Here is a 26,352-nt window from a genome sequence, read left to right as displayed (position 1 = left end):
GACGCTGACCTATCTACAGCCACGACCCATCTGCTTGAGCCTCCTTCGTCCACAGCTGCGGTCCCCGACCAATCGCCGGTCGTATCTCAGACCGGCTAGGTGGCCCAATTTCGACCATCCGCCACCACCAACGTGGCCTCCAACGCTGGATCCATGCCTTTAGACGCCATCACCATTGTTAATAGGTTGTCACAGCCACCTACCCCATGCACAAAGAAACCACAGGCCCTACATATACCATGGCACTTTTCATACCTCAGTTCCAAATCCACCACCACTTCCGCAGAGAATGAGTACGTACGGTGAGCCCATATGCGGCGGCGTACGTCGTGCATAACCCAGATTCGTTGCACGGGGTCTTTCCTCTGCAACTCCTCCTGATCGTACCTTACAAACAGGCCCAAGGCGTTCCCAAGCAACGTTAGAGCACGCTCATTGCCCATAGCCATGCGCAACCCTTTCATCGCCACCCAGACAGTCATAAAATTCAGAGAAACATCTGCCAGATCCCGGATTCCGTCATAATACCCCAAGAGCAGCATTGAATTATTGAAGAACCACGACCCACCGTTAAGAACATGATCCTTCTCTCCTATTCCTTGAACTGGAAGACAAAAATCCAATCTTTTTCTTCGTGAATCAGAACGCGTTCCTTCAATCCCCAAATGCAGGAAATCACCTCCGAGAATGATGGAAGCAATACCTGTCTCTGAGACAGCAGTCGACCACAAGCATAGAAGAAATGATCTTGGACTGCCTCCTCGCCCCCAACAAGATGCACGATAGTCTCCTCCGTCGCCATGGTAAAACCAAGCTCGATCAGTTTCCCCGCTAGAGAGAAAACCCTAGCAGAGAGAAAAAGTCGACTTTTTTTCATTAGATAGAGTTGACTTCTCATGTATTGTTCTCGTACACTAGTTTAAATTATCAATTCATCACTTTTATCTCAATATGTATATTAATTCTACAAATTATATAAGCAATTTTAGTTTTTTGTAATTTGTTTGCTTATATATTGCTTGGATCAAATAAAAGATTACACTTGGATCAAATAAAAGATTATACAACTTTGCAACTAAATGCGAAGTAGATGCATTCATTAGACTTTGTGCAATTGTATTTGTTAACATCTCCATTTCTTGTCTTCCCGGACCATCTTTTTCATATGCATTGTCTTCCATCTCTTCATTGTTGTCTTCACTTGACTAATTTTCACTTTCATCAAAATCACGATCTTGTTGAGCATATCTTCTTATGTAGTTATGAAGAGTCATTGTAGCAATAACTATTTTCACTTGTTTATTATAAGGAAAGCTTGGCATATCACGTAAAATACTCCACTTTTTTTTCCATACTTCAAAAGTGCACTCAATAACACTCCTAAGCGAAGAATATGCATGATTAAATATTTCTTTATGACCCCTCGGTTCATCACCTCTACGAAAATGTGGAAGGTGATACCACTCACCTTTATACGGTCCTAAAAAACCTTTCATTTGTGGGTATCCAGCATCCAACACATAATATTTTCCTGAAATGAAAAATTATAATAAATGATTGATTATGATATAATTTAGGATTAGTATTTGTGCAATGTAGGTAAAAAAATTACCATTTGGGGGTTTAGGAAAATTCGATCGAGGATTGCGGAAAGCCGATAAGAATACTCTGTTGTCATGGGCATTGCCTTCCCACCCTGCACATGCAAATGTGAATTGCATGTTAAAGTTTCATATAGCCAAAATATTTTGGGTGGGTGTTCCTTTTCGGCCATTGTATGGCACTTGGTCACATGGAGAAATCGAAGCTTGAACATGAACACCATCAATGGCGCCAATACAATCCTACAAATTATTTGTAATAAGTATTAAAAAAGATTTGTAATTAATGTTGCATAACAAAACAGCAAGCATTAATGTGTGTGTGTGTGTGTGATGACATATTCAGTTTATATAAATGGAGCAAAAAAGCAAAGCATATAAATCAAAACATAATACATACCTTAAAATGAGTCATGTATCTTGAGTCATTTAGAATTTCATTTGGGATGCTCGCAAATTCGGGATCCTCTGGCTTTATGAGCACTTTCGCCATATTATAGAAAATCTTGAGCATTATATCAAAATATCTACTAACCGTCTCACCGGAACGTTGAAAACGCTCTTGTGTATTCCTATTTATTTGACCTTGTCCCAAAATATATAGAGACATAGCTAACATTTCAGCGGTGCTTATGTTTTTTGAACCCTTCAACATCTTATCAACATCATTCAATAGCATTAAGAAGCAGTTTTTATCCATCCTAAACTGGTTATAACACCTACTTTCATTCCCCTGTAACACTACCATTAACCAAATATAACATGTTTGGGAGCTTGTCATACATGGAGTTTTCTGAATGTATTTTTCAAGATAGAGTTGAATAAGACTACTAGTTACACATATAATTAGGTCTATCTCCTCTTCATCTCCAGAAGCCTCCATACTTCACAAAACGAACCTGCCAATTTATACTTGTTCATCAAATTTCAAAATATATAATGGCTGTAACAATGAAAGCATAAACATGTAATGGAGCAGCAAACACAACTTACTAATCATTCACAGCAAACACAACTTCAAAGAAACATACAGAAAGCAATAATTAAAAGATGCATCAATATCACTTTCAGATTAGTAAAATAAAGTACCATACACAATGGACATCACGCAATCTTAGTTCCTGGAAAATCACAAAAATAGAAAGGAGTTCAGCTTAGGTCTAAACAACAAACAACACCCATCTTATTACAAAGTAAGATCAACCTACTTAATTTTCAGCTTTTTTCTGATTAAGAATCAGAAACTGGAGCTTGAGATCATCATCTGTCATAATAGAAAACATTTTCTCGCTTCTCTTGAGAGTAGAACAACTTTGTTGCAAACCACCACAGCTTGGTACCAGTTTCTGCTCTTGGTAAAGTTGCAACAACTCTCATCACCTCTTGAACACTACACCAATTTTTCAATCAGACGCTGTCGTTTGAGTATAAGGTTTGCTGTTGTCTATCTCAATGCCGTCTGATACATGAATCAGACAATACCAGAAAACTGTCATCTGATAAAATTTAGTACAACAGCAACTACTACCCAATCTGTTGTCTGAACACCACAAAGAACAACAACAATTTGTACCAGAACTCTTGTGCAAAGTAATTTCAGTTGGCAGACCCTGGAAGAATGTTGACGTGTAATGAATATTTAGAGAACATTGATTTGTACAAAAACTGTTGTCTGAATGAAGCTTGTAGATCAGCAATGTAATTGAATACTATTGTCTGACTTTGAACAAGACAACAGGAAAACTATTAAAGCTATTGTGTGTCATTGCTTCAGACAACAGTTTTTTCTTTCTTTTTTCTTTATGTTCATTTGTTAGATAATGGTTTGCGATTGGTATTGAATTGTCTGAGATAGAAAAGAAGATATACACAATTGAACAACATATCCTTGATTCCAAAAACCATTTCATTCCAGTATTCGTCCCAACATTTACACAGGAATTAACCTTGCCCAAGTGCCTATATCTTTTTCATTAGCTTAACAAGCTTTCAAGTTTCATGAGCTTTACATGATAATAAAAAAGAATACAATTTGCTCGATCTCTCAAGATATAGTTGTAAGCAAAATCACTCAAAAGCTTGAAGCCTATTCCTTTGGTGTTGTACCACTAAGATAGTTGTAAGCAAAATCACTGCAAGGAAAGAAAAGTAGATGCAATTAATAAATTGTCAAGGTATTGAGAGCATCATGATCAAATACTAAAGCTCTTATAAAAAGTAGATTGACACAAGTCAATCAAATAGTTTACGTGCACTCGGGACTGATAAACTGGAAAACCCGGAATTGTTATAAACTACTAAGAGAAAGACAGGAGCCATGACCAGCATTTTTGTAGCAAGCATTTTAATAAGGACATGAAGTGAAGGTCTAGCTGTGTCTTTGAATGGGTCTCCCACTCTGCAAAACAAACAAGAGGATATCATTTTTGAGAATTCAGAGACTGGTAAATGATTGACAGAATATTAGATAAATCATAATGACGAAAACAATAAGAACTTGGTCAAATCTACTGCCACAGTACCACTAGACATCTCCAAATTAACAGAAAAAGGAGGACATCAGGACTTACATGTCTCCTGTAATTGCAGCCTTATGACAATCACTTCCTTTGCCTCCGGATAGTATCCAAATATCCGGAACGTAATACCTGCAAGGGATTCAAGCAATAATTATTCCTTCATGATCTAATTAATATGGAAGCAATAACAAACTTATCTCCACTCCACGCCCAAATTTATAAAAACATAATTGACCCACCAACTGCTATAGGTGAAATAATAGCCAAGGCACCAGGTTTTATCATCTCCCTCAAAGATGCAGATGCTACAATAGCAACACAACGTGCATAATCTGGCTTCTTATATTCCTGCAGCAACATGTTACAAAAGGCATTACTAAAAGGAATGCAAAACATCAAAAATTCACACTGTACCTTGAGCAATAGGTGAATAGGCAATCAAAGTGATCCCAAGTTCGTCACAGGTAGCCTTACCTCCATTCTCCTCTGGTGCCTTGTATATGAGACTATAATTCACTTGCTTTGATGCTAGTGGGATACCTCTCTTTTTGAGTTTCTCGTATGCATCACGCAATCTCTTTTCTAAAATAAGGAACTTTATGCATCATGTTCTAATTAATTAAGGAGGGCATGCAGTTTCGTAAAATTGATATCTTTTCTGTGTGCCAATATCTTCTATACTTACTAAACTAAAGAAGAAAATAAAATAGACAAGATGCTTATAATGTAGAGAAAGTATTTCATTGTTCGTTCTGCTAACTTATATCAATAAGAACAAAACAATAGACTTGTCTTTCTTTGGAAGAAGCACAAGATAATATATGGAAATCATAGAACCATGACAACTACCAAGAGCACTACCGTCAAATTCAATCAATCTAATGCTTTTATACATCAACAAACCCTGAAAATTTCACACAGCCACTCATCAATATCAACCCGATTATAAGAAAATAAAGGGGAGAGAATACCAACATTAACAATTGGAACCAGCATAAAATCTAAATAAGGAAGGAAGAGAAAGAGGGATTGGGTACTTTTTCGTGGATTTTCCCTGGCTTCCACTACCTTTATCCTTCTTCTGAAGGAATTGTTGAAGCTGATGATAAATGTACAGGGACCAAATATTAAAAATCAGATTGATCATTTGTCTCTCTCTAGTCGTTTCTATAACAGTTAACAAAATGAAAGAAAACACCTACAGGCATTACAGGATTTCCCTATCTATCTAAACTATACCTAATAACAAATATACCTCGACAAGTTACAGTTCAAGTGTGTGGCAAATGAATTAAACCCTTGAGCTCTATTTGCTAACACAACAGCCGAATTACGAAAGCTAGTGTGCTATGAGCCAATGTGTATGTACCTTTTTACGGTCAGCAGCGAGCAGATCGGTACCGCTCTTGTCCTTGTCCATCCGATCCACTCCGTTCTTGCTCCCCACTGTGACTCCCCAGAATCACCGCGGCTACGTCTCAATCACCATTAAACTCCGCTTTCTCCACCTTCAACACAAACACCATTACATTTGCATAAACACTCGATTTGTTCATTCATAAAAATGCACAGAAATAGCAGACAACCATAACTTAAGCTGAGCTTCGTGCTCAAAATCACAAAAAATTAGGTTTCAATTCGATTGGAACGTAGCATCAATATGAAATCTGATTCAGAAGATCTAGAACCTAATTCGCAAACTGAATCAAGGAGAAAGTTGTACCTGGATTTAGCACCAGCTCGATCTCGTGGTTTTGGTGCGAATTGCTTAATTGCTAGTCTCTTAGGCCCTTCTCTCTTGTCTCTGGTTGGGACTGTGGGGACGTGTGGTTGCTTCCCTTGGATCCAACGCAACCTTCGTTTTCCCTTGGTCCGATGATCTCGATCGATGGAGGGGTGGATGGGGTTTTATTCTTCATCGCTTGGGCTATCTTTTGGTGGTGGCGGTGTCAAAAGTCGACGACCGGAAGTCGAGCTTTCCGGCATGACAGAGAGAAGGTGAGAGGAAGAGAGAGAGCAGAGAGAAAGAGGCATGTGCGGCTGAAAGACGAAGAAGGAGAAAATGAGAAAGGCTAGGGTTCTTTTCTTTAAATACTAAGTCGTGAAATGCAAAATTTGGTAGAATGGAGGGAAGTGAAAATTGAAACTTTGGCCAAGTCTTGAAGTCAATTAACTAGGGCGCCAACATGTTGAATCCTAAAATTCAGACAACATCAATTCAAATACATTGTCTAAAAGAGAGTGGCACAACAGAAGATTAAAAACTGTTGTGTGAATAAAAACAATCAGACGACATCTTTTTCAACCATTGTATTAATAGTAATTACACAACAGAGAAGTAATAACTGTTGTGTGATTAAAAACAATCAGACAACATCTTTTGCCAACCATTGTGTTAATCAATCTTGGACAACATCAATCTAATAACTGTTGTCTGAATTGATTGATTCAGAAAACATCGGAAAAACAACCATTGTCTGATTTACAATTGCACAACAGCAACGTAACAACTGCCGTCTGATTCGAAAAATTGGACAACAGAAAAATTCTTGCTGTCGTCTGATTATTTCAGACGTCAGTTAAAATGTTTGCTGTCGTCTGATATGTGTTGTCTGATTCCGAAATTGGTGTAGTGGAATACTAGTTCCTTGTTCCATACTAGTATTACAGATAGATGTAGCTGTACTTCTACTCTTGAATACTTCAACAAGACGATCAATTTGTTTAGACAATTGAGCTGCACCTCCCACCTTTTCTTTCTTCCCTTTTGGTCCCCCCATAACTCCTTTATCTTTTTTTTTCTTTATTAGGCCCAGTTTGGCACTCCACAGTTGTTCTCTTTTTCCCTCTTGGTTCATTACCTTGCTGGTCTATCTCCTCATCATCTCCAGAAATTACATTATGCTCAGAATCCTCCACCACCTCTTCAATATCTATAGTAGCTGAGGGAATCATGACAAAGTGACCTAGGGCTGTGCTACCCCTAAACATGTTATCATAAACAGCCATCATTTCAAGACTAATTCCAACATCACGAAATTTGTGATACTTTGGATTGATCTACAAAAGAAGAAGATAAGAGAAGATTGTTACTTATAATAATATTGATCACAAAGATTTCAAGCAAATGCAAACAATAGATATAACATGTTATCATAAACAGCCATCATTTCAAGACTAATTCCAACATCACGAAATTTGTGATACTTTGGATTGATCTACAAAAGAAGAAGATAAGAGAAGATTGTTACTTATAATAATATTGATCACAAAGATTTCAAGCAAATGCAAACAATAGATATATCTCCAATCAAATAAAAGAAACTTTAAGACCGGATCTTCTAGGAAAAAACAAAGAAATAGAATTTTGGGAGAGGCCGGCTAGCTTGGAAAGTCATTGGCTTCTCAGAGCCCATCGATCAATTTATTTCTTAAACTTGTATGAGGGAGATTGGGAGAATAAGCACAGCTCATATTGATCATTTGACCGATATATATTATTGAGCTACAACAGCATCCTAAACCTACCGCAACAAAATTTAATCGTTTTTTCAGACTCAGACTAGATCTACTCTGTTACTTGTTCAAAATATAATATATGATGATTCTTGTACTTGCTATATATTGATCTTTGAACCCTGTAGTACTGTGATTAAACTACTTTTGGAAAAAATTTGAGTTCTTTCATATATGTACAACATAACCAATTTAATACTAGTACAAGTGGGATTAAGGAAAATCAATTCAGAAACTAGCAAGTACTTAGGCTATAGCTTCTATATACTTGATATCAATTGCTTGCCGCTCCATTTTAAGGAACAAAAAGAAGAAAGAAATTATGTATGTACTCAATAATCATAAGATTGATAATGGACTTAAAAAAATGCTTTATTACATAATATTGAAATTCATTATAACGGAGAATTACAAAAGCTAATATTACATATGAATGCCTACAATAGACCACAGTGCAGCTTCATGTACTGAAAACTAAACAAAGAAACAGAATTCAGACTAGGAAAAAAAAGATTAAAACCACAAGCAGAGAAGGAAAAATACACACCTGAATTTTGGATTCCCACCACTCAGCAGGTGCATCGACAGTCTTCCTAGCTGGATCCCATCCAATACCAGTTTCCTTATGCAATAGTGAACTCCACAATTTCCAATCATTTTTAAGTGAATCCCACTTATTTTTCAATTGCCTTTTATCATAATCCATTCTGGTTAACTCCTTGAAGGCCTTGATAACATTTGACCATCCCTTTTTATCAAAATGTGTACCAGGTCTGTTTCCCCTGGCCACTTCCTTAACAGCTATATCACACAATATAGCTACTACCTCATTAGACCATGTGGCTTTTGGTTTTCCAGATCCCTCATTTTCAGTACCCGTGGATTTCTTCTTTCCCATCTAAAGATAACACATGCTTAGTAGTAAACAAACAATTGTTATAAACTACCATATCCAACACCTAACATGATCCTCACACAACAAAGCTGCTGACCACAATAAAGATCTAGATATGTCCTTTGTTTCAAACCAAAGGATTCAATGACCAATTTATAATTGGAACTAGGGACCAGAATGCATCAATTTGACACTAATATATAAAGGGTTGAAATATATACATATAAACTAACCAGTAGCAAAAAAAAAAAAAAAATTCCTAGGTAGCATTATAATTAAGAAATGAAATCAAACTACAAAAATGTGGAGGGATTGGAATTGAATTGAAAGAGTGATTCTTACTTACCCCGTCTCTGCCTGCGGAAATTTAGTACCCAAATACCACAAATCGACCAAATATAGAAATAGGGCCGCACCTCTTGTTTCGATCTGTGACTACTTATTCTACAGGGGACGAATATAGAGAAAATTAAGTAAGTACCTTAGAGGAGAGAAAGAATAAGAAGCGTAGCGAATCGAAGCAGCTTTAGCAATATACTATAAATTTGGGGAGAGATGGAGAAGGAGAGGGGACTTACAATGAGTTTGATTCGCTGAATCAATTCATCACTTTCTGAATCAATTTGCTGAGAGAGAGAGAGAGAGATGGTAGGCTTTGAAGATGTCGGAGCACAGAGCTATCTCTAGAGAGTTGGAAGATATGTTGACGGTAGAGGACGCTGGGAAGACAGAATGGAGACGCTAAAAGTAACCCTATTGGCTCAATGTAATTGTTAGAAAAGGATGAGGACATATTTGGTCATTTCGTAAATTTCATTAAATATACACTATTCACTCCGTGTTTTCCACATAAGCAGAATCCAAAAGTTGGGCCGAAGGTGCTTCTCACTTTTAGCTTCCATGAGAAGCTATTTGGACCAAAAGCTACTGCTAGAGAATTTACCAAACACCATATGGTATGCCCAAAAGCAGAATCTATCCCAAAAGCAGCTCCAAAATCTATCCCAAACTGGGCCCTAGTTTTGTTGAATAAACCTATATCCAATCAGGATTTTAAGTGCTTCAGCTAGTACAAACTAGACACGTATGGAAGATTAGAGGGACCTCCACTACCCATTGCCAAGATCCTAATTAAAGAATGAGGATTTCAAAGCACCCTCTGTATAGGCCCAGCTGACAAACTGGTCAAGCCAAAAGTGCCCACAATCTCCTTGTAGCGCGTTCCTAGAGCAAAGCCCAAGCCGGTAGATAGGAAAGGGAGATGCAGCCCATTAGCACCACTACCACTTCAGGAGGTCTTCCTCCCCAACAAAGTATTGCCGGCGACGGAAACCTAGAAACTAAGACATCCCAAGTCCAAAAAAGTATATGGCTAGTAATTGAAATCAAACAGAGAATCCAAAAGTTGTTGAAGGAAAATCAACTTTGTGTGCCTAATCAAACTAGGATTAGTTTCATGGTTGTAATAGGAGAGAATATTCTAGAATTCCTAGTCCTATTCAGAATAGTATTCCTTGTAACATTAGAATATGTACTTTGTAATCTCTATATATAGGGCTCCTATTCTCAATAATGAAAGACAATTCTCTCATCAATCTCTCTCAAATCTCTTATTTTTAAACACGTTATCAGCACGAGTTCTAACCACAAAACAAAAACCCGAAAAATTTTCTTCATTATCGCTGCACCTAGCCCGAGCTAGCCTAACCATTGCTGCCCACCTGCGCACCCCTGTGTTGCATGCTGCCCCTGCAGATCTTACACACCTGTGTGCTGCCTACTTCCCCTGCAGCATCGCCGCACGCCTGCTGCCCCTGCAACACAACAGGACGCTTGTTCCTGTGCAGATTAGCCTAATTGCACATCCCAAAATATCTTGATCGGGACCTCAGATCAAAATTCTTCCTTCATCAAAGCTGTTTGTCTCTGTCTCTTCTATCTGACCTCAGAATTTCAGCCTTATTGGAGTTGTTTTGAGACCTGCACTCTTCCACCAAAGCAAGCAGCACCTCCGGCCGAGCTAGCAATTTTCGGCCACCTTTTCTCAAGAAACAAGTTTTTCAAACTGACGTTGCAATCCTGTACATCTCGACCACACAGCAGGGATTGAAAGATAGTTTGCAATCCCCGACCCAGGATCGATAGCACGTCTGCAATCCTACACGCCTGCATCAACACGCGTGTGTATTAAGAATTTCAAGTTCCGAAATTCATGAGTAAGTTTTCACTAGTAAGTTGTTCCCGTTTTTGAAATTTAAATTTATTTTTATTTTTCTTTGGGGACTTAAAAAATCCCTTCTTCTACATCCCACCTTTCTGTAACGTGGGTTCGATTTGCTATAAGTAGAATCGTGGGGATTCACGCTACATACGAACTACGAGCGTTCCTGATCTTCGGATTAAGAGCGTCTGTGAGCATCGATTTTTACAAACTAAGAGCGTTCATAAGAATAAAAAATTTGACCATATAAACGTCATTGGTTTCAATCCAAATCCAAAAATTTGGAAACTATCAACAAAGACAGTGGTTATAACTATTTCTCACTAGTCGTACTCAAGAGTAATTATGTTGTCTAGGAAAGGTTTGAACTGAGAGAACGGTTTTAAAAGTGAGCAACGCTCCACCAAAATCTCGCCTTACCTTACCTGGTCACAACCAAATTGGAATTACCAAATGGATTGAGTAACTACTACTTGTGTAAGCTTGATTAGCCTTTTTGGATTAAATTTAGAAACTTTGACATAATCATTGGCTTTCACTGAAATAAAGTGTCGATTTTGATTCAAATTTTATCCATTCAAGTATGTTTCCCGGAGAGCTAGAATGCCTCGTGGATAGTGCTACTACGCACACCATACTTTGAAATAGGCAGTTATTTCTTAAGATTACGCCTACTTGATCTTCAGTGACTACGATGGCAGGGTCATCTAAATTGATTCATGGTCGAGGATCAGCTCAATTCTTGTTGCCACATGGCACAATCATTAATGTCACTAAAGCTCTCTACGCTCCTAGGGCTGAAAGAACCCTTTTGAGCTTCAAAGATATAAGAGCCAATGGTTTTCATGTGGAAACACATTGTGAGAATAGACAAGCGTTCCTTTGCATCACCTCTAACGACTACAGACATAAACGAGTCTTAGAGAAACTTATGTGTCGTTCTAGTATGTTGTATGCAACCATTATTCGAATCATTGAATCCAATCATGTTATGAGAGATGATTTATGGGATTCTGACACATATAGGCTTTGGCATGACTGTCTGGGACACCCAGGTCGTGATATGATGATCCGTATATTAAAGACTTCACACGGACATCCATTCTTAAGAATGAAGAGAAGTAAGAATCAAAAAAATTGTTTCAAGGAGATGCACCTACACCTTACGGCGCCAAGACTGTGCAAGACCAGCCACTTAGGGGCCGGCACCGTCTACCCCCTACAGCAACAACATGGCTTTGACACTATGGACCATTCTTTGACTCCTCCTTCTACTTCTAAGGTCCATTGTGACTTCATGGCTCACCACAAATATCATTCATTTTGCAAATCCTGCTTTTTAGCAAAATTAGGATCGACACCATCCTATGCAAAGGACACTAAAGAAAATATACCATTCTTGCAAAGAATCCAAGGTGATATTTGTGGACCTATTCAACCACCATGCGGACCATTTAGATATTTTATGGTGTTGGTTGATGCATTGACACGCTGGTCACATGTCATGTTATTGTCCACAAGGAACGCTGCATTTGCTAAACTCCTAGCACAAATTATTAAGTTAAGGGCTCACCACCCTGACCGTCCTATTAATTCTATAAGATTAGACAACGCTGGGGAGTTTACATCAAAAACTTTTGATGAATATTGCATGTCCATTGGGATTGAAGTTGAACATCCTGTTCCTCATATTCACACCCAAAATGGTCTCGCAAAAGCCGCCATTAAATGATTACAAATGGTCGCTAGAGCATTGTAATGCCCACCAATCTCCCTATTTCTGCTTGGGGCTATGTAATATTGCATGTAGTTGTGCTTATTCGTCTGAGGCCTACTGCCACTCAACCCTTTTCTGCGTTTCAGAGGGTGACTGGGTATGAGCCTGATGTCTCCCACTTACGCATATTTGGGTGTGCAATTTATGTGCCAATTGCGCCTCCATAGCGCACTAAAATAGGTCCTCAACGACGATTAGGCATTTATGTTGGATATGATTCTCCAACGATTGTATGCTACTTAGAACCCTTGACAGGCGATCTCTTTACCACTAGATTTGTGGATTGTCACTTTGATGAGACAGTCTTCCTGTCGTTAGGGAGAGATAAGAACATTAATGTTCAACAGGAACGACAATTCCCTGTCCCCACTCTATCTCATCTTGATCCCCGAACTGCACAGTCCAAAATTGAAGAGCGGAGAATTCATGATCTTCATAACGTAGCAGAATCAATGCCTGATGCTTTTTTTGATATCGCTAAAGTGATGAGATCACATATACCTGTTGCAAACGTGCCTACAAGGATTGATGTCCCTAAAATTAGAGGACATGACGCCATCTCAAGGGAAACTGAGCATGGCGCCAACGTCTCCTTCCATGGTGACGTTGTGGCTAGGCCCACAGCTCCTGCCAGGAAGCTTGGGAGGCCCATAGGTTCAATGAATTCTTGCCCAAGAAAGAAAGCGAGTTTGGCACAAAACAATCCATTAATCATCGATGTGAATAATCCATCTCATGAGAATATTCCGGACTATGGTTATGTCCAAGAGACATAATTGGGGGACGCTCCAATGTTAGAACCAATTCCAGAGAATAGGGAGATCTCCATGAATTACACTAGAGTACATGAGACGTTGAATCGAGATTCTATTATCCTTGATGATGTGTTTGCATATTCTATTGCTCAAGGAATTATAGAACACGATGATATCGAACCTCACTCAGTCGAAGAATGTCAACGAAGAGTGGATTGGCCTAAATGGAAAGATGCGATACAGGCTGAATTGGATTCACTAGCAAAGAGACAGGTATTTGGGTCTATAACGTAGACACCCCCAGATGTAAAACCTGTTGGCCATAAATGGGTCTTTGTTAGAAAGCATAATGAGAAAATTGAGGTTAGATATAAAGCCCACCTCATGGCGCAAGGTTTCTCGTAACGCCCTGGAATCGACTACGAGGAGACATATTCTCCTGTAATGGACGTTATAACGTTCCGCTATCTTGTCCGTTTGGTAGTTTCCCAAAAAACTTGACATGCAGCTTATGGATGTGGTTACAGCATATCTCTATGGGGATCTAGATTCATAGATATATATAAAGGTTCCAGATGGACTTCAATTACCCAAATTAAGTGGCTCTAAACCACGGAGCATGTTTTCAATAAGATTAAAACGCTCACTATATGGATTAAAACAATCTGGACGAATGTGGTATAACCATGTGTGTTCATTAAAAGAACAAGTTTCGGATTATATTAACAATGAAACTTGATTGGGAAGGGATATATTAACAACGAAATATGCCCATGCGTGTTCATTAAAAGAACAAGTTTCGGATTTGCAATTGTAGCAGTTTATGTCGATGACATGAACCTTATTGGAACTCTAGATGAGTTAAAGGAAACTGCTAAGTACTTGAAATCTGAATTTGAGATGAAAGATCTTGGGAAAACACGGTTTTGTCTCTGTTTAAAACTCGAGCATCGTAGTGATGAGATTTTGATCCATCAGTCTGCATATACTCAAAAAATCCTAAGGCGCTTAATGAAGATAAAGCAAAGCCTGCGAGTACTCCTATGATTGGCTATAGTCTTGATCCCGGAAAAGATCCGTTTCGTCTAAAGGATGAGGACGAAGAATTATTAGAGGCCGAAGTGCCCTATTTAAGTGCAATAGGCGCATTATTGTACTTAGCTCAATACACAAGACCAGACATCTCATTCACAGTGAACTTGTTAGCTCGTCATAGCTCTGTGCCAACACGCCGCCATTGGATTGGTGTAAAGACAATCTTTCGATACTTAAGAGGTACGATTGATATGGGTATATTCTATCTCTACAAAGAGAAAAGGAATGACGGAAGGATAAGATCGGACCAAATTGGCTCAAGATCCACCATCCAAAACGCCATGGCTGGCAACATTGCCGACACCACCACCAAGGGTGGCCGTCCTCACCCTCCTCCACTCCATCAAAACCACAACGATGTCTTGATGGGTTTTGTTGATGCAGGGTACCTCTCTGACCCTCACAAATGTCGCTTCCAAACGGGTTATGTCTTTACCATGGGAAGCATCGCGATATCTTGAAGGTCTACAAAACAGACCCTTGTTGCTACTTCCTCAAATCATGCAGAGATTATTGCTCTAAATGAAGCTGTGCGTGAATGCATATGGCTAAGGTCTGTAATTAGACACATTCAAGGAAGTTGTGGTTTGAAGTCTACCACGGATGAACCTACATGTATTTATGAGGATAATGCAGCTTGTATTGAGCAAATGAAATTAGGTTTCATTAAGGGCGACAAAACCAAGCATATATCGCCAAAATTCTTTTATAATCAGCAATAACAATCACTCCTAAAGATTGAAGTGAATCATATCTGATCAGAGGATAATGTAGCGGACTTATTCACTAAGTCATTACCTAAATCCACCTTCGAGAAACATGTGAAGAGCATCGGATTGAGAAAGTTATCCGAACTCCCACGATTGTAGCAATCAAGGGGAGATATCTACATCAGGGGGAGTTATGATGTCTACATGTTTAATCTCGAAGAGTGAAGGACGTGTTGTACTATTTTTCTCCTCCTCGAGCTTGTTTTTTGTCCCACAGGGTTTTTCACTCGAGCAAGGTTTTTAACAAGGCAACGGATGAAGCGTTACTACAAAGTTTGAGCGGCAGAAGGGGGAGTGTTGAAGGAAAATAGACTTTGTGTGCCTAATCAAATTAGGATTAGTTTCATGGTTGTAATAGGAGAGAGTGTTCTAGAATTCCTAGTCCTATTCAGAATAGTATTCCTTCACTACTATAAAAAGTTAATCACAAAACACTAATCACACAAAAGAACAAAAATTGTCTGTTGTTTGTTTAAGTGAACTCTATTGTACAACGGTATTAGTGATGTTCTGTTGTGTGAATGTCAACAAAGTGATAACTTTTTTCTCATAACTACATTGCACAACACAATTAAGTATTGTCTGTTGTCTGAGTCTTAAAAATTATAGCGGCATATTTCTCTCCACTCTCGAGTCTTGGTTGCCTCTTGACATCTGAAATTTGGGCTACTAGGTACAACGGTGCTTGAGATTTTCGTTGTGTGATTGAAAATTGGATGCCAAATTTTGAGGAAGCTTGCTTGAACATCTTCCACTAGGTACACCTAGTAGGCAAGCTGTAGAAATTAGACAACAGAAGTTATACTTTTATGTTGTGTGAGGTAGGAACATAGGCGGCAATATTTTGAGCCAAAATGTTGTAGGCGGCATGTTTCCCTCCATGTTTCGACAGTTTGATTTTATTTAGTGCACTCACGACAGTTAGTGAGGTTTTTGTTGTGTGAGTAACTTTGAAAATTTTTTGCTAGGTTTAATTGCCATGCCACATCCCAAACAAAAAAAAACAAGAAGGAAAACCAAACCTAGCACACAACATACAAAGCCTCTCGACCCTCTCTCTCGAATAACCTCCCCGAAACGCCTCTCTCTGGTGAAACCTCGATCTCTCTTGTGAATCTCTCAGTCCTCCTCGAACGCTCTCTGTCTTGTGAAACCTCTCTCAGCCCTCTCTCCCCAGTTTCCAATTCCTCACTTAATTTCAACTATCTAAATCCCTAAATCCTCTTTCACAAACTGATTTGGATCTCTCTCACCATCCTCTCTTTCTCTCTCCTGAAAGCTCTCTCAGTCTCTGGATCTGCAACCATGGCCTTCGTCATTTCAGCCGTCAAGCTATGCGAGCTCTCTCAGTACGTCAGACTGCTGGTGGTAGGCGTTGGTGGGTTGGGTTGTGAATTGCTCAAGGACTTGGCTTTGTCTGGCTTCCAAGAAATCGAAGTCATCGACATGGATCTCCCTGAGGTCTCTAACCTCAATCGACAGTTTCTCTTCAGGTTCCTTTTCCTTTTACCATTTTGGTCCTGCTTTGGGTGTTGAAATTTGCTTAGGTCTTAAGTGGTGTGTGATGAATGCCTTGTCTTTCAGTGTTTCGGGTTTGGTATTTTAGGCTGAAGTTTTACGAACCCAAAATTGGTAAGTTGAATTTCTGGGTTTAATGTTTTCAATCGATCTATTCTGGGTTTACAATCGATCTGTGTCCCACTCTTTCATTAATTTCTGGGTTTTCAGTTGGAGTATCGGGCTCGTGGTCAACTGGTCTTGCTCTTGGAGTCTTAGTTCAATTCAGAAATCTTCAAGCTCGGGTAAGTTGCTGCTTTACTCTTGATTGAATGAATGGATGAATGATCAAATTCTTCTTGCTGCCTTGCTGGCACACTAATTAGAATTTCATACATTGCCTTGCTCCTTCAGTTTGAGCGAAAACCCTACGTACAAAGCCTTCACATTGTTTTATATTCAAGGACTCAACTAAATGGCTTCTTCTCTTAAATCTGCGACTGGTTTTCTTCAGCTGAAGAAGCCTCAAAGCCCATTGCTTTTCGATTCTCGGGCTCAAAAGTCAACCCTTTCATTCAAGAAATTTACTCCAATGGCTTCTCTGACCACCACCAACACCAGCGTTGGCCTCTCCAAAACTTTCATCAAACTGAAGGAGCAAGGCAAGGTATGAAATTCTAATTGGTGTGCCAGGACTATTTTCATGTGCTTTCACTTGAAGCCCTGCTCAGAAATTTGCAGACCCTTCAAATGCAGGGCTTGCATTTGGCTTCAATCACTAGGCAAATGCAAATATTCTTTTGAAATTTTTCTGCTCAGGCTAATTCATTGCCAAATTGGGTTTGGGAAATAGAATGCTGATTGATTAGAATCCACACTTTGTATGAATGTGACTTTAATTGAAGTAAGTAATGGTTAAATCAAGGGTTCATAATTATAGCAGTTCATTAGATTAGGTCAGAAGATATGATTTGAGTGGTGTTGAGCAAAGTTTTTATTTGTTGTGCCCTCTTTATATCAGTTAAGTATCAAGGTATATAAGTTTTTCAGATGAATTTTATTTGAGGATCAGGATTTGTGGTTGATTTTAGATGGGAGTGTTTATTTATGAGAATATGTTGTTTTGATGAAGATGTGTTTTTATGCAGGTTTCATTAATCCCTTACACTACTGTCGGTGATCCTGATCTATCAGTCACCGCAGAAGCATTGAAGGTCCTCGATTCTTGTGGATCAGACATAATTGAATTAGGCGTGCCATACTCTGATCCATTAGCAGCTGGACCAGTTATACAGGTTGGTAGTCTTGAATCTTGTCATTCTGTATATTCTCTTTGACAATTGATGTTCAATAGGTTCCTGTTCTTTTAACCTCGTGTGGTATTTTGTAGGCTGCAGCCACTCGTGCCTTGGCAAGATGGACCAATTTGAATTCAATCCTGGCAATGTTGAAGGCGGTACCTTTGCATGCAATCTTTTATTATCTGACCAATCTCTTGTAATATTATTTCCAGAATTTGCATATAAGAAACTTATGCTACTATAGTAATATCATATTTGCTTACAAGTGAAAGCATGCTGAACATAACTATTACCGTGACTAAAAATGAAATATGTTGTGGTTGCTGCAACCTATGAAATCTGCTGGATCCAAGCATCTAATTTATTCTCATATTACCATACTTCATATCTCTGTGATGCACACATAAGAATTGTCATCATCTCATTAGCATGAGCTCCGAGAACTTACTTTTGGTTGTTGGTATTCCTTTCTATTTGGGACTGATGAGTTTTATTTTCTTCTGCTTTGATGCTGTTTTGTTTGCAGTGATCTTGCTCAGAACCAGCTCACTGGTGAGATTACCTTGGAATGAAGTTTTGCAGTACCTGTGAGTTTAGCGAAGGACCAGTGCGGATTATGCCTTAATCTATCAATCCTTCAACTTTGCAAGCAAGAACCATGCCTTAATCTTATCACATGTCACTTGTCTCTTGTCTTCAGAAGATCTCAACATCTTTCATGAGGTGATAACTATCACAAGGTACCATCTGAACATCTTCTATTTTATTAAATTTAGGACATTTTGTGGATGAAAGAAATGTGATGCCAGAAGATATGGTTGTTTCTATTGCAGACCATGAATCACATGTTTATTGTCAATATTGATTTTGGTTTTAGAATGTTATGGTGCACTGTGACTAATGTCGGTATATCTTTTTTGGTTCTAAGTTTAGCCATATAAATATGCTTTTCACGTACCTTGGCACTTTCGTATAAAAATACAAGTACATGGAAATAATTGTAGGCTTGATATTAGCTTTTAATTTTTGGTTGCTGATGAGTTTATTGTTTGTGTAGTTTGCAAGTACTGATAAAATCATGACTTGTGTTAATGCTGCCATCCTTAGCACTCTTACTCTCCAAATTTGATTTGGATATTAAATTATGGTAATAGCTATGAGATAATATAGGAGTTATTTTTGTAGCTTGCCCTATCTTAGCACCACTTCTACTTTGTTCGGTTTTGATAACTGATTTTTGATCATTGCATCTAAGTATATCTTATTTAGCAGCAACCTAAACAATCTGAGGTGGTTTCGGCCATAGAAAAAGAAGAAGTATTTTGTCATGAGTTAGGGTTTTGATTTTGTTGCTTGCGCTTCTGTTTGGTATTTTTGCTTGCAGTTTTGTTGTTATTTTCTTCTGCTGATTACTTTGTCTAAATATATTGCAGAGAAACTGGGGCCTTATGTGTAATGAAGGAAGTTGATCTCATTCCTGATGATGCTAAATCTGCAGAAAGTATAAAACAATTGGAGCCAGGTCCTTCCAGGTTTTATTGAAGCTAGCCAAAGGCTGCTGACACTATGCCAAAAACTGCATCACACTACACTTTTTAGACAACAAAAAAAAAATTTCAATTGTGTGATCACTGAAACTGCTTCACACAACAGGTTTAATGAGATTGGCGTTGTATAAGGAGGTCATACATCAATTTTTTTGGGTCCAAGATTATTGTACAACAGTTTTAAGGATTTGTCTGTTGTCTGAATGAAAAAAGAAATTCCCTCCCACCTTGCTCAAATTTGGTTCAAAATTTTGACTCAACTTGTACAACAGTATAGTTGTATCCGTTGTATGAGAGTAAATTACAAACTATCATACAACACATTTTTTATTTGTGTTGTGCAAGTTTGGAAGAAAAATAGATGTCCCTTAAAATGAGAGTCATTACCCCCAAAACGGTCAATTTTTGGGTGAAATGCTTGTAAGCTCCTACAACAGAATGAGCTATTTCTGTTGTGCGAATGTGAGATGACAATCCTAGGCGGGAGACTTGAGTTTGTAATTCGCACTAGCTAGGCGGGAGACACTACTACAGAAATGGGCTTTGGAGACAGCCAGCTAAAAGATATCAAGACAGTTTTTAACTTAACCGTCCTTATAACCTAATAAGGACGTCTCCTTTTAAAATCTTCTGTGTCCCTTTAAGCGCAAAGTCTAGGGCTCTAGGCCGTCATTGCTTTGTCTGACCAATAAAAAAGATCGAACACTATTCCCTACTCGGCTCACTCGCGTTTCTCTCTCTCTCTCTCTCTCTCTCTCTCTCTCTCTCTCTCTCTCTCTCTCTCTCTCTCTCTCTCTCAAATCTCTTCTTTCTCTCCTCCCAAATCCGTCCTCTTCCTCGCCTTCTCCATTATCGATATCGCCATGACCTTGGCTTCACTATCGGCCTCTTCACTGTCCTCCAACATGCACGCATCCCGATAACACTGTGTTCAACCTTATCACCACGCACCATCGCTGGGACGACCTCCACCACTTCGACTGTAACCTTGTGAAAGGCAAGATCTCATACTCGATTCAGCGGGCGTTGACAAGCCTCTCTCAGCTGTGCGCGAATCCAGTTGCCCAATCTTTGGTATCCATCTGATTTAGGGTTTCTAATCCATGTTATAGAATTTTTTTTTTATTCAAACTTTTATGATAATTTCAGTTGTTTGGATTCCAAATTTGATTTATGGGTTTCGTCATTCTTGTTTCTTATTCTTAAATTGAGGTCTGATTCATTCAATTTTGACTTGAGATGGCTTGTTTTCAAGATTTTTTCAGTTTGCAGTTTTGCTTTAAAATGAAGCTTTTTTAGCTAAAGATTCATGCCATCTTCTGTAGGTATTCTAAATTTCCATCTATGTTATTTATTTGTTCATGTAAAAATTCACTTTTCATATTATTTATTTGCACATTGAAAAGGGTAGTGAACCCAACTCTCTATGCTCAACGATATGGGTATACTGAATGTGAAGTAAGGTTATTGTTCTTCAATGAAATGAATTTTATTTTAAGTGGCCTTCAAAGCTGGGTTCTTGTACCGTCTTTTCTATTTCTTTTTTTTAGGTTTCACTTTTTCGGTTGGGTTGGTTGGATCTTTTTGTACAAGTTCGACCAATATTTGCAAAGATCCTGGTAATATTAGTGTTTTTTTTTTATTGTCTGTGAATTTATGCCAGTAATAGAGATTTTGGTGCTTGGCAATCACAAAGTTGTAGAGTCCAAGAGAGACCACCCAAGTAGAGTATCTGGCGAAGAGATGAGTTCAGCTCTGGCAACAGAGGAGATTAAATGGATATGAATGTAGGTAAATATGGCAAATGGTAAATATTAACATCAAACTTTACTCCCTTTTTTTTAAAAAAGGAAAAAATTCTATGTTCAGTTCCTTTTAGCAATGTGCAATTTGTTCTTCTCTATTCCATTTGTAACTACCATTGATTTCCTTTGAATTGCTGCTGTAACTACAATTGTTGCTGTAAATACAATTGCAGAATACAAGGGAGAAGCTTTGAAAGGGCCAAGAGACTTTATTTTATTGTAGAGCTTGTAAGTTATACTTATATATAATTTAATAGTTATGTCGATACTTTGATTTTTTTGGACGAACATTTATGTTGTTACTCCATGTTCCTAAGTAGTATGATGTATTTTCTATTTCCCTTTGTTATTTTAGATTAAAAGTTTATTGTGTCTTTATCTTTGAAGTAGGTTCTTAGGTCTCCAACTGAAAAAATGATTTATGAACTATAGATTAGTTATGCACTATATGATAATTTTGCTTTGAACTTGCAGTTTATGTGTGTGGGGCTTTCAATGGAGGAACCCTCGAGGAATCAATTTCAGCCTAGAAAATTAGGTGGAGTTCAAAGGTACTGCATGATCCTATATACCTTACAGACTTTGTCTTCAAGTAAGAGCTCTATGATAATCTGGGTTACTGTAAGGACTGTCAACTCTAAGAACAAATAGTTCTTTATGTGGTATCTAGATCCAAAACATAAGCTACCTTGATAGAGAATTGATGAAGCCAAGTACAGTTTGGTGAAGATACAATTTGCATTGCTCTAGGTTTAATAGTATATGGTGGTAACCGGTGAATCCTAGGATGAGTCTAGAGTAATAATATATAGTGTTTGTCTGTGACTCTTTTTTTTGGCTGTCTTCTAATCCACTTGTATAAAAAGGGTGATGATTGGATTTTGTATTTTTGGAATGCTTCTTGGATCAGCAACTCTTGAACAGAATTTTCTCAAGGGAATGAAAGATCCAAAGCTTGATGGAAATCTAAAGACACAGTGAAGAAGGGTCATTGATCAGGTCAATTTTATCCTAGATCTATTGGCTTTTGTATAAGATTATGATTACCAATATTGGTTGGTTCTTTTATACTGAAAAGTAATTTTTTTCCTTCCACCCTGTTTATTTGAGCTGTCCAGAAATTAAGTTATTTTTGTCTTTTTAGTGTCAAAGTCAAGTTCTTTTCTAAGCTAGCTGTAGGTTTGTTCCAACATGTTCAAGTGTAATTTATATGTTTGAACATTATGGTTTTGAAGTTGAAATGCTAAAGCAATGGTAGGTGCCTGTAAACAAATCATATTCTGATTATGGTTTTTCAATGACAAAAAGAATTGAATTTTTGCTAATATGGTTATTAATGATTCTGCATAAATCCCAATTATGAATAGAGATATATTAAACCCCTGTTTCATATCATAGCAGTCAAGTATAGTGGTGGGTATGGTTGCTTGTGCATGTGTGTTACTTACTATTTCTAACTACACACTTGAGCTTTGTTAATCACTCATCTTTATGTTTTTCTTATTAGGTAAAGCGAAGTAAAAATGATTCATGAAGAAGCATGGGTTGGCGGAAGCTCTGAAAAAGGGCCAAGAGACTTTGTTTTATTGTTGGGTCTCTAAATTTCAGGTGTAGACTATCATAACTGAAAAGGCGTGTCACAACCCAACCTTGAGTCATGACTAAGGTGGTGGTTAAAAACTGAAATCAGAGTAAGGCATTTTTTTTTAATGGTTAAATTCTAATCTTTTTGGGTGAATAAGTATTGAGACTCTTGTGATCACAAGAGTCTCAAGATCACAAGAGTCTCAAGTACTTATTCCTCAGAAAAGATTTGTTATGTTAAAGTTCTGTTTCATAATTTGCTGGAATTCTTCGAAGTATGAACATAAACTATAATATTCTGTGTCTTCTTCTTACAAAGCTTTACGGCAAATAAAGCTGCATCATGTCTTTGCCTATTAAAAGTTGATGCTCAAGTGAAAAGCTGATTTGAAACTAGCATTTGAGCCATACTTACAGAAATTCTCTACTTTGTGCACACCAAATTATATCCTCAATTTTACTCTTTTCCTTAAATGCTTTCTCGTATCAAGTTCTCAATTTGGTACATATGACGTTGTGTTTTGGTATGAAAAGTCTGATTTGAAATACACTCTTGTGTCACGTTCGTTGAGTCAAACTTGGAACCAAAACTTTCATTATTGGGCCTATATTAAAACAAAGTTCTTTTCTTTCTCTTTTCTAAACCCTTTTGAATTTTTCGACTGCTGATATACATGTTCAACATACTTGCTGACTTCTTTCCTGTCTTGCAAAAAAAAAAAAAAAACTGATTTTTGATTTACCCTGCACTACGTTTTGAAACAAAGCTTCTCAATTGTGGAATTCACTTGAAGCAAAGCTTCGTTCTTGACTACAGCTACATTGAAGTTACGAGTTTACGAACTCAAAAATAGATCACTCAATGAAGGTTTGCCTATATTAATAACTAATAGATGCTCTTGGCTTTTAAGTACTTATGACGTTTTAGCCTTGGCCATTTACCAAAAGCCTTGGCAATGACTTTCTGATCTGAACAAAATCTTTTAGCTGTGCACAGTTGGTCATTTTCCCTTTTTTTTCCTACAAGAGTTTGCTTACAGTAAAGAGACTTTACATGTTAAGTTGATGCCAATTTCAGTTTTTGCTAATGAAAAAGCTGATCTCTCATACTTTCGAATCAAAGTATGGGTAAACTTTTCATTTGTTTCAAGTCTAATTCTTTTATCTGATTACCCTTTTACTCATGGTTTGTGAACTCGAATTTGTATGTTGTCGAAAGTCTAGCTATGCCTATGAAAACCAACCATTACTTCAATGTACAAGGTTTATATATATGTTTACTGATTTGGCTTTTCATTAAATTTTATATGGATTCTTTACTTGAGATCAAATTTTTCTCCCTGATCATGCCCCTTGTTATTCGCAAAATGATTAACTAATCCTTTTGATATAATAAACTGATTTCAGTGGGAGAGGAGAGGCAGTAACCAATGCACCCAAGCGGATATTGATCAAGTGCGAAATGAGTGGGGGAAGTTTGTTGTCAACACATATGTGCATGAGCCATGAAGTAGCGTGCTTGTTGCTGGTCCATTTTTGCTAAGGAAAGCATCTTTTTTTGTGCTCATTGTCATGCACCATGTGTTGCATGTTTTGGAACAATGGATATATATGTATTAGCTTTTTGATGTCCCAAGTAGATGGGCATGCACTAGAATGCTTTTCTTGTTTAAAATGTTGGGTTCAATGATTAGTGGTTTGCAATGTTTATATTTGATGGTTTGCAATGTTTATATTTGGTATGTAAATGGATCAAATGCACAATTTAATTCAGGAATGAGATATGTTCAAATAATCAGACAACAGAACAAATATAATGATAACTGCCTGTTGTCTAAATGACCAAAAATGGGGACATATCACACTGCAATCATTCATATCATACATCGGTTTTTAATAAATCACTGTCTTCTAATCTACACTCACGCAACAGAAGCAATTAAACTCTGTTGTCGCAAAGTTAATCAGACAACAGAAGAAATTGAATTATGTTGTCCTAAAGTTAATCAGACAACAGATATAGTCCAAGAACTGAAGTTTGAATATCAGTCAGACAACACACAAAATAAAAGTCCGTTGTCTGAGAAGCTCAACATACAACAACTTCAAAACTAGCACTGTTGTCTGAAGGCAGCGCCGCAACTGCCGCGCAGGTACGCCTGACATCTGCCGAGCCACCTGCCGAGCCATCTGTCGAGTATCACACAACACGTTTAACACATAAACGTTGTCTGTATGTTTCTCAGACAACTGTGTTCCACCCTTGTCTGAATTTTCAACAGACAACGGCTCGGTCTACAACGGTGGCACTCCAAATCAGACAACAGTTTCTGTCTGTAGTCTGATACGTTTTTTGGCATAGTGTGAAGGCTAAGAGTCATTTCCATTGAGAATATGAATGTTTTTTATTCATGTATGACTAGCTAGCTAGGAATGCTCTTGTTTGGTACATTATCTAGTTACTTGAATGTATAGATGTTTGAATAACGGTAGTTGAATTATATAGATTAGAGTATTGTTTATATGGTAATATATCGAGCATTATATCTGGACAATGTTTATATGGATATTCTTCTTGTTTCCAAGGTTAAGTCATACAACACAATACAAAACAATGTGTTGTATGTGTGTTGTATGACTGTAAAAGAGTTCAAAATTGAGGCTTCTCCTACAACAGTCACTGGTTGTTATCCAATTTGATTACAATATTCACACCACAGCTAACCAAATATAGTTGTTGTGTGAAACAATAACAAAATAAAACAAAATTCTATTGTGTGAGATTCATAACACACAATAGAAATAAAATCATCTCTATTGTCTGAGTGAATCAACAGACAAGGGAGATAATTTCACTTTGGTTGTGTGTTACATATCTCATACAACAAAGAATGAATTATATTTGTTGTGTATTATTAATCTCAGACAACAAAGAATGAGTAATATCTGTTGTGTGTTATTGATCTCAAACAACAAAGAATGAAACAACAAAGAATGAATTATAGTTATTGTGTCTTATGAATCTCAGACAACAAAGAAAGAGTTATGGCTGTTGTGTGTTATGAATCTCAGACAACAACAAAAATTATCTTCTGTTGTCTGAATGGCCGAGGCATCCCTGCGCATGCCATGGCAGGCACCTGCTGCGCAGAATTCACACAACGGAAAAATAGCTATTCTGTTGAGCCAATTATTGTCAGACAACACAACACTGACTTAGACAACGGTGGACTTGGTCATCAGACAACAGAAATCCACCGTTGTCTGATTAACTTTTTGTAGTAGTGCTTGTAACATTAGAACATGTAATTTGTAATCCCTATCTATAGGGCTCCTATTCTCAATAATGAAAGACAATTCTCTCATCAATCTCTCTCAAATCTCTCATTTTTAAACAAAAGTTTTAATATACCTCTGGAAATATTCGAGAATATTTCCAATCAGCATCACCAAAACATACTTTGTGAAA

The 26,352-nt window shown here is 37.7% G+C and overlaps 1 protein-coding gene and 1 long non-coding RNA gene across 2 annotated transcripts; one reads left to right on the top strand and one right to left on the bottom strand.

Annotated features, from left to right (window-relative positions):
• Nucleotides 1–6,293: 6,293 nt before the first annotated feature.
• LOC112171445 (L10-interacting MYB domain-containing protein-like) lies at nucleotides 6,294–8,534 on the bottom strand. Its single transcript, XM_024308628.1, has 3 exons — nucleotides 8,184–8,534; nucleotides 6,982–7,180; nucleotides 6,294–6,316 (listed from the first exon to the last, which is right to left on the bottom strand). Exons 1-3 carry the CDS (start codon nucleotides 8,532–8,534, stop codon nucleotides 6,294–6,296), a joined length of 573 nt encoding a protein of 190 aa, XP_024164396.1.
• A 12,937-nt stretch (nucleotides 8,535–21,471) lies between these two features.
• On the top strand, nucleotides 21,472–22,270 carry LOC121050082. The gene is made up of 3 exons (XR_005801698.1): nucleotides 21,472–21,527; nucleotides 21,774–21,850; nucleotides 22,210–22,270. It is a non-coding gene; the product is annotated as an uncharacterized LOC121050082 (long non-coding RNA).
• Nucleotides 22,271–26,352: the final 4,082 nt, after the last annotated feature.

Source organism: Rosa chinensis, chromosome 6 (assembly GCF_002994745.2).
Source record: "Rosa chinensis cultivar Old Blush chromosome 6, RchiOBHm-V2, whole genome shotgun sequence".
NCBI classification, from domain to species: Eukaryota; Viridiplantae; Streptophyta; class Magnoliopsida; order Rosales; family Rosaceae; genus Rosa; species Rosa chinensis.
The sequence above is the reverse complement of the archived record's forward strand: the minus strand, read 5'-3'. Positions and strand labels throughout refer to the sequence as shown.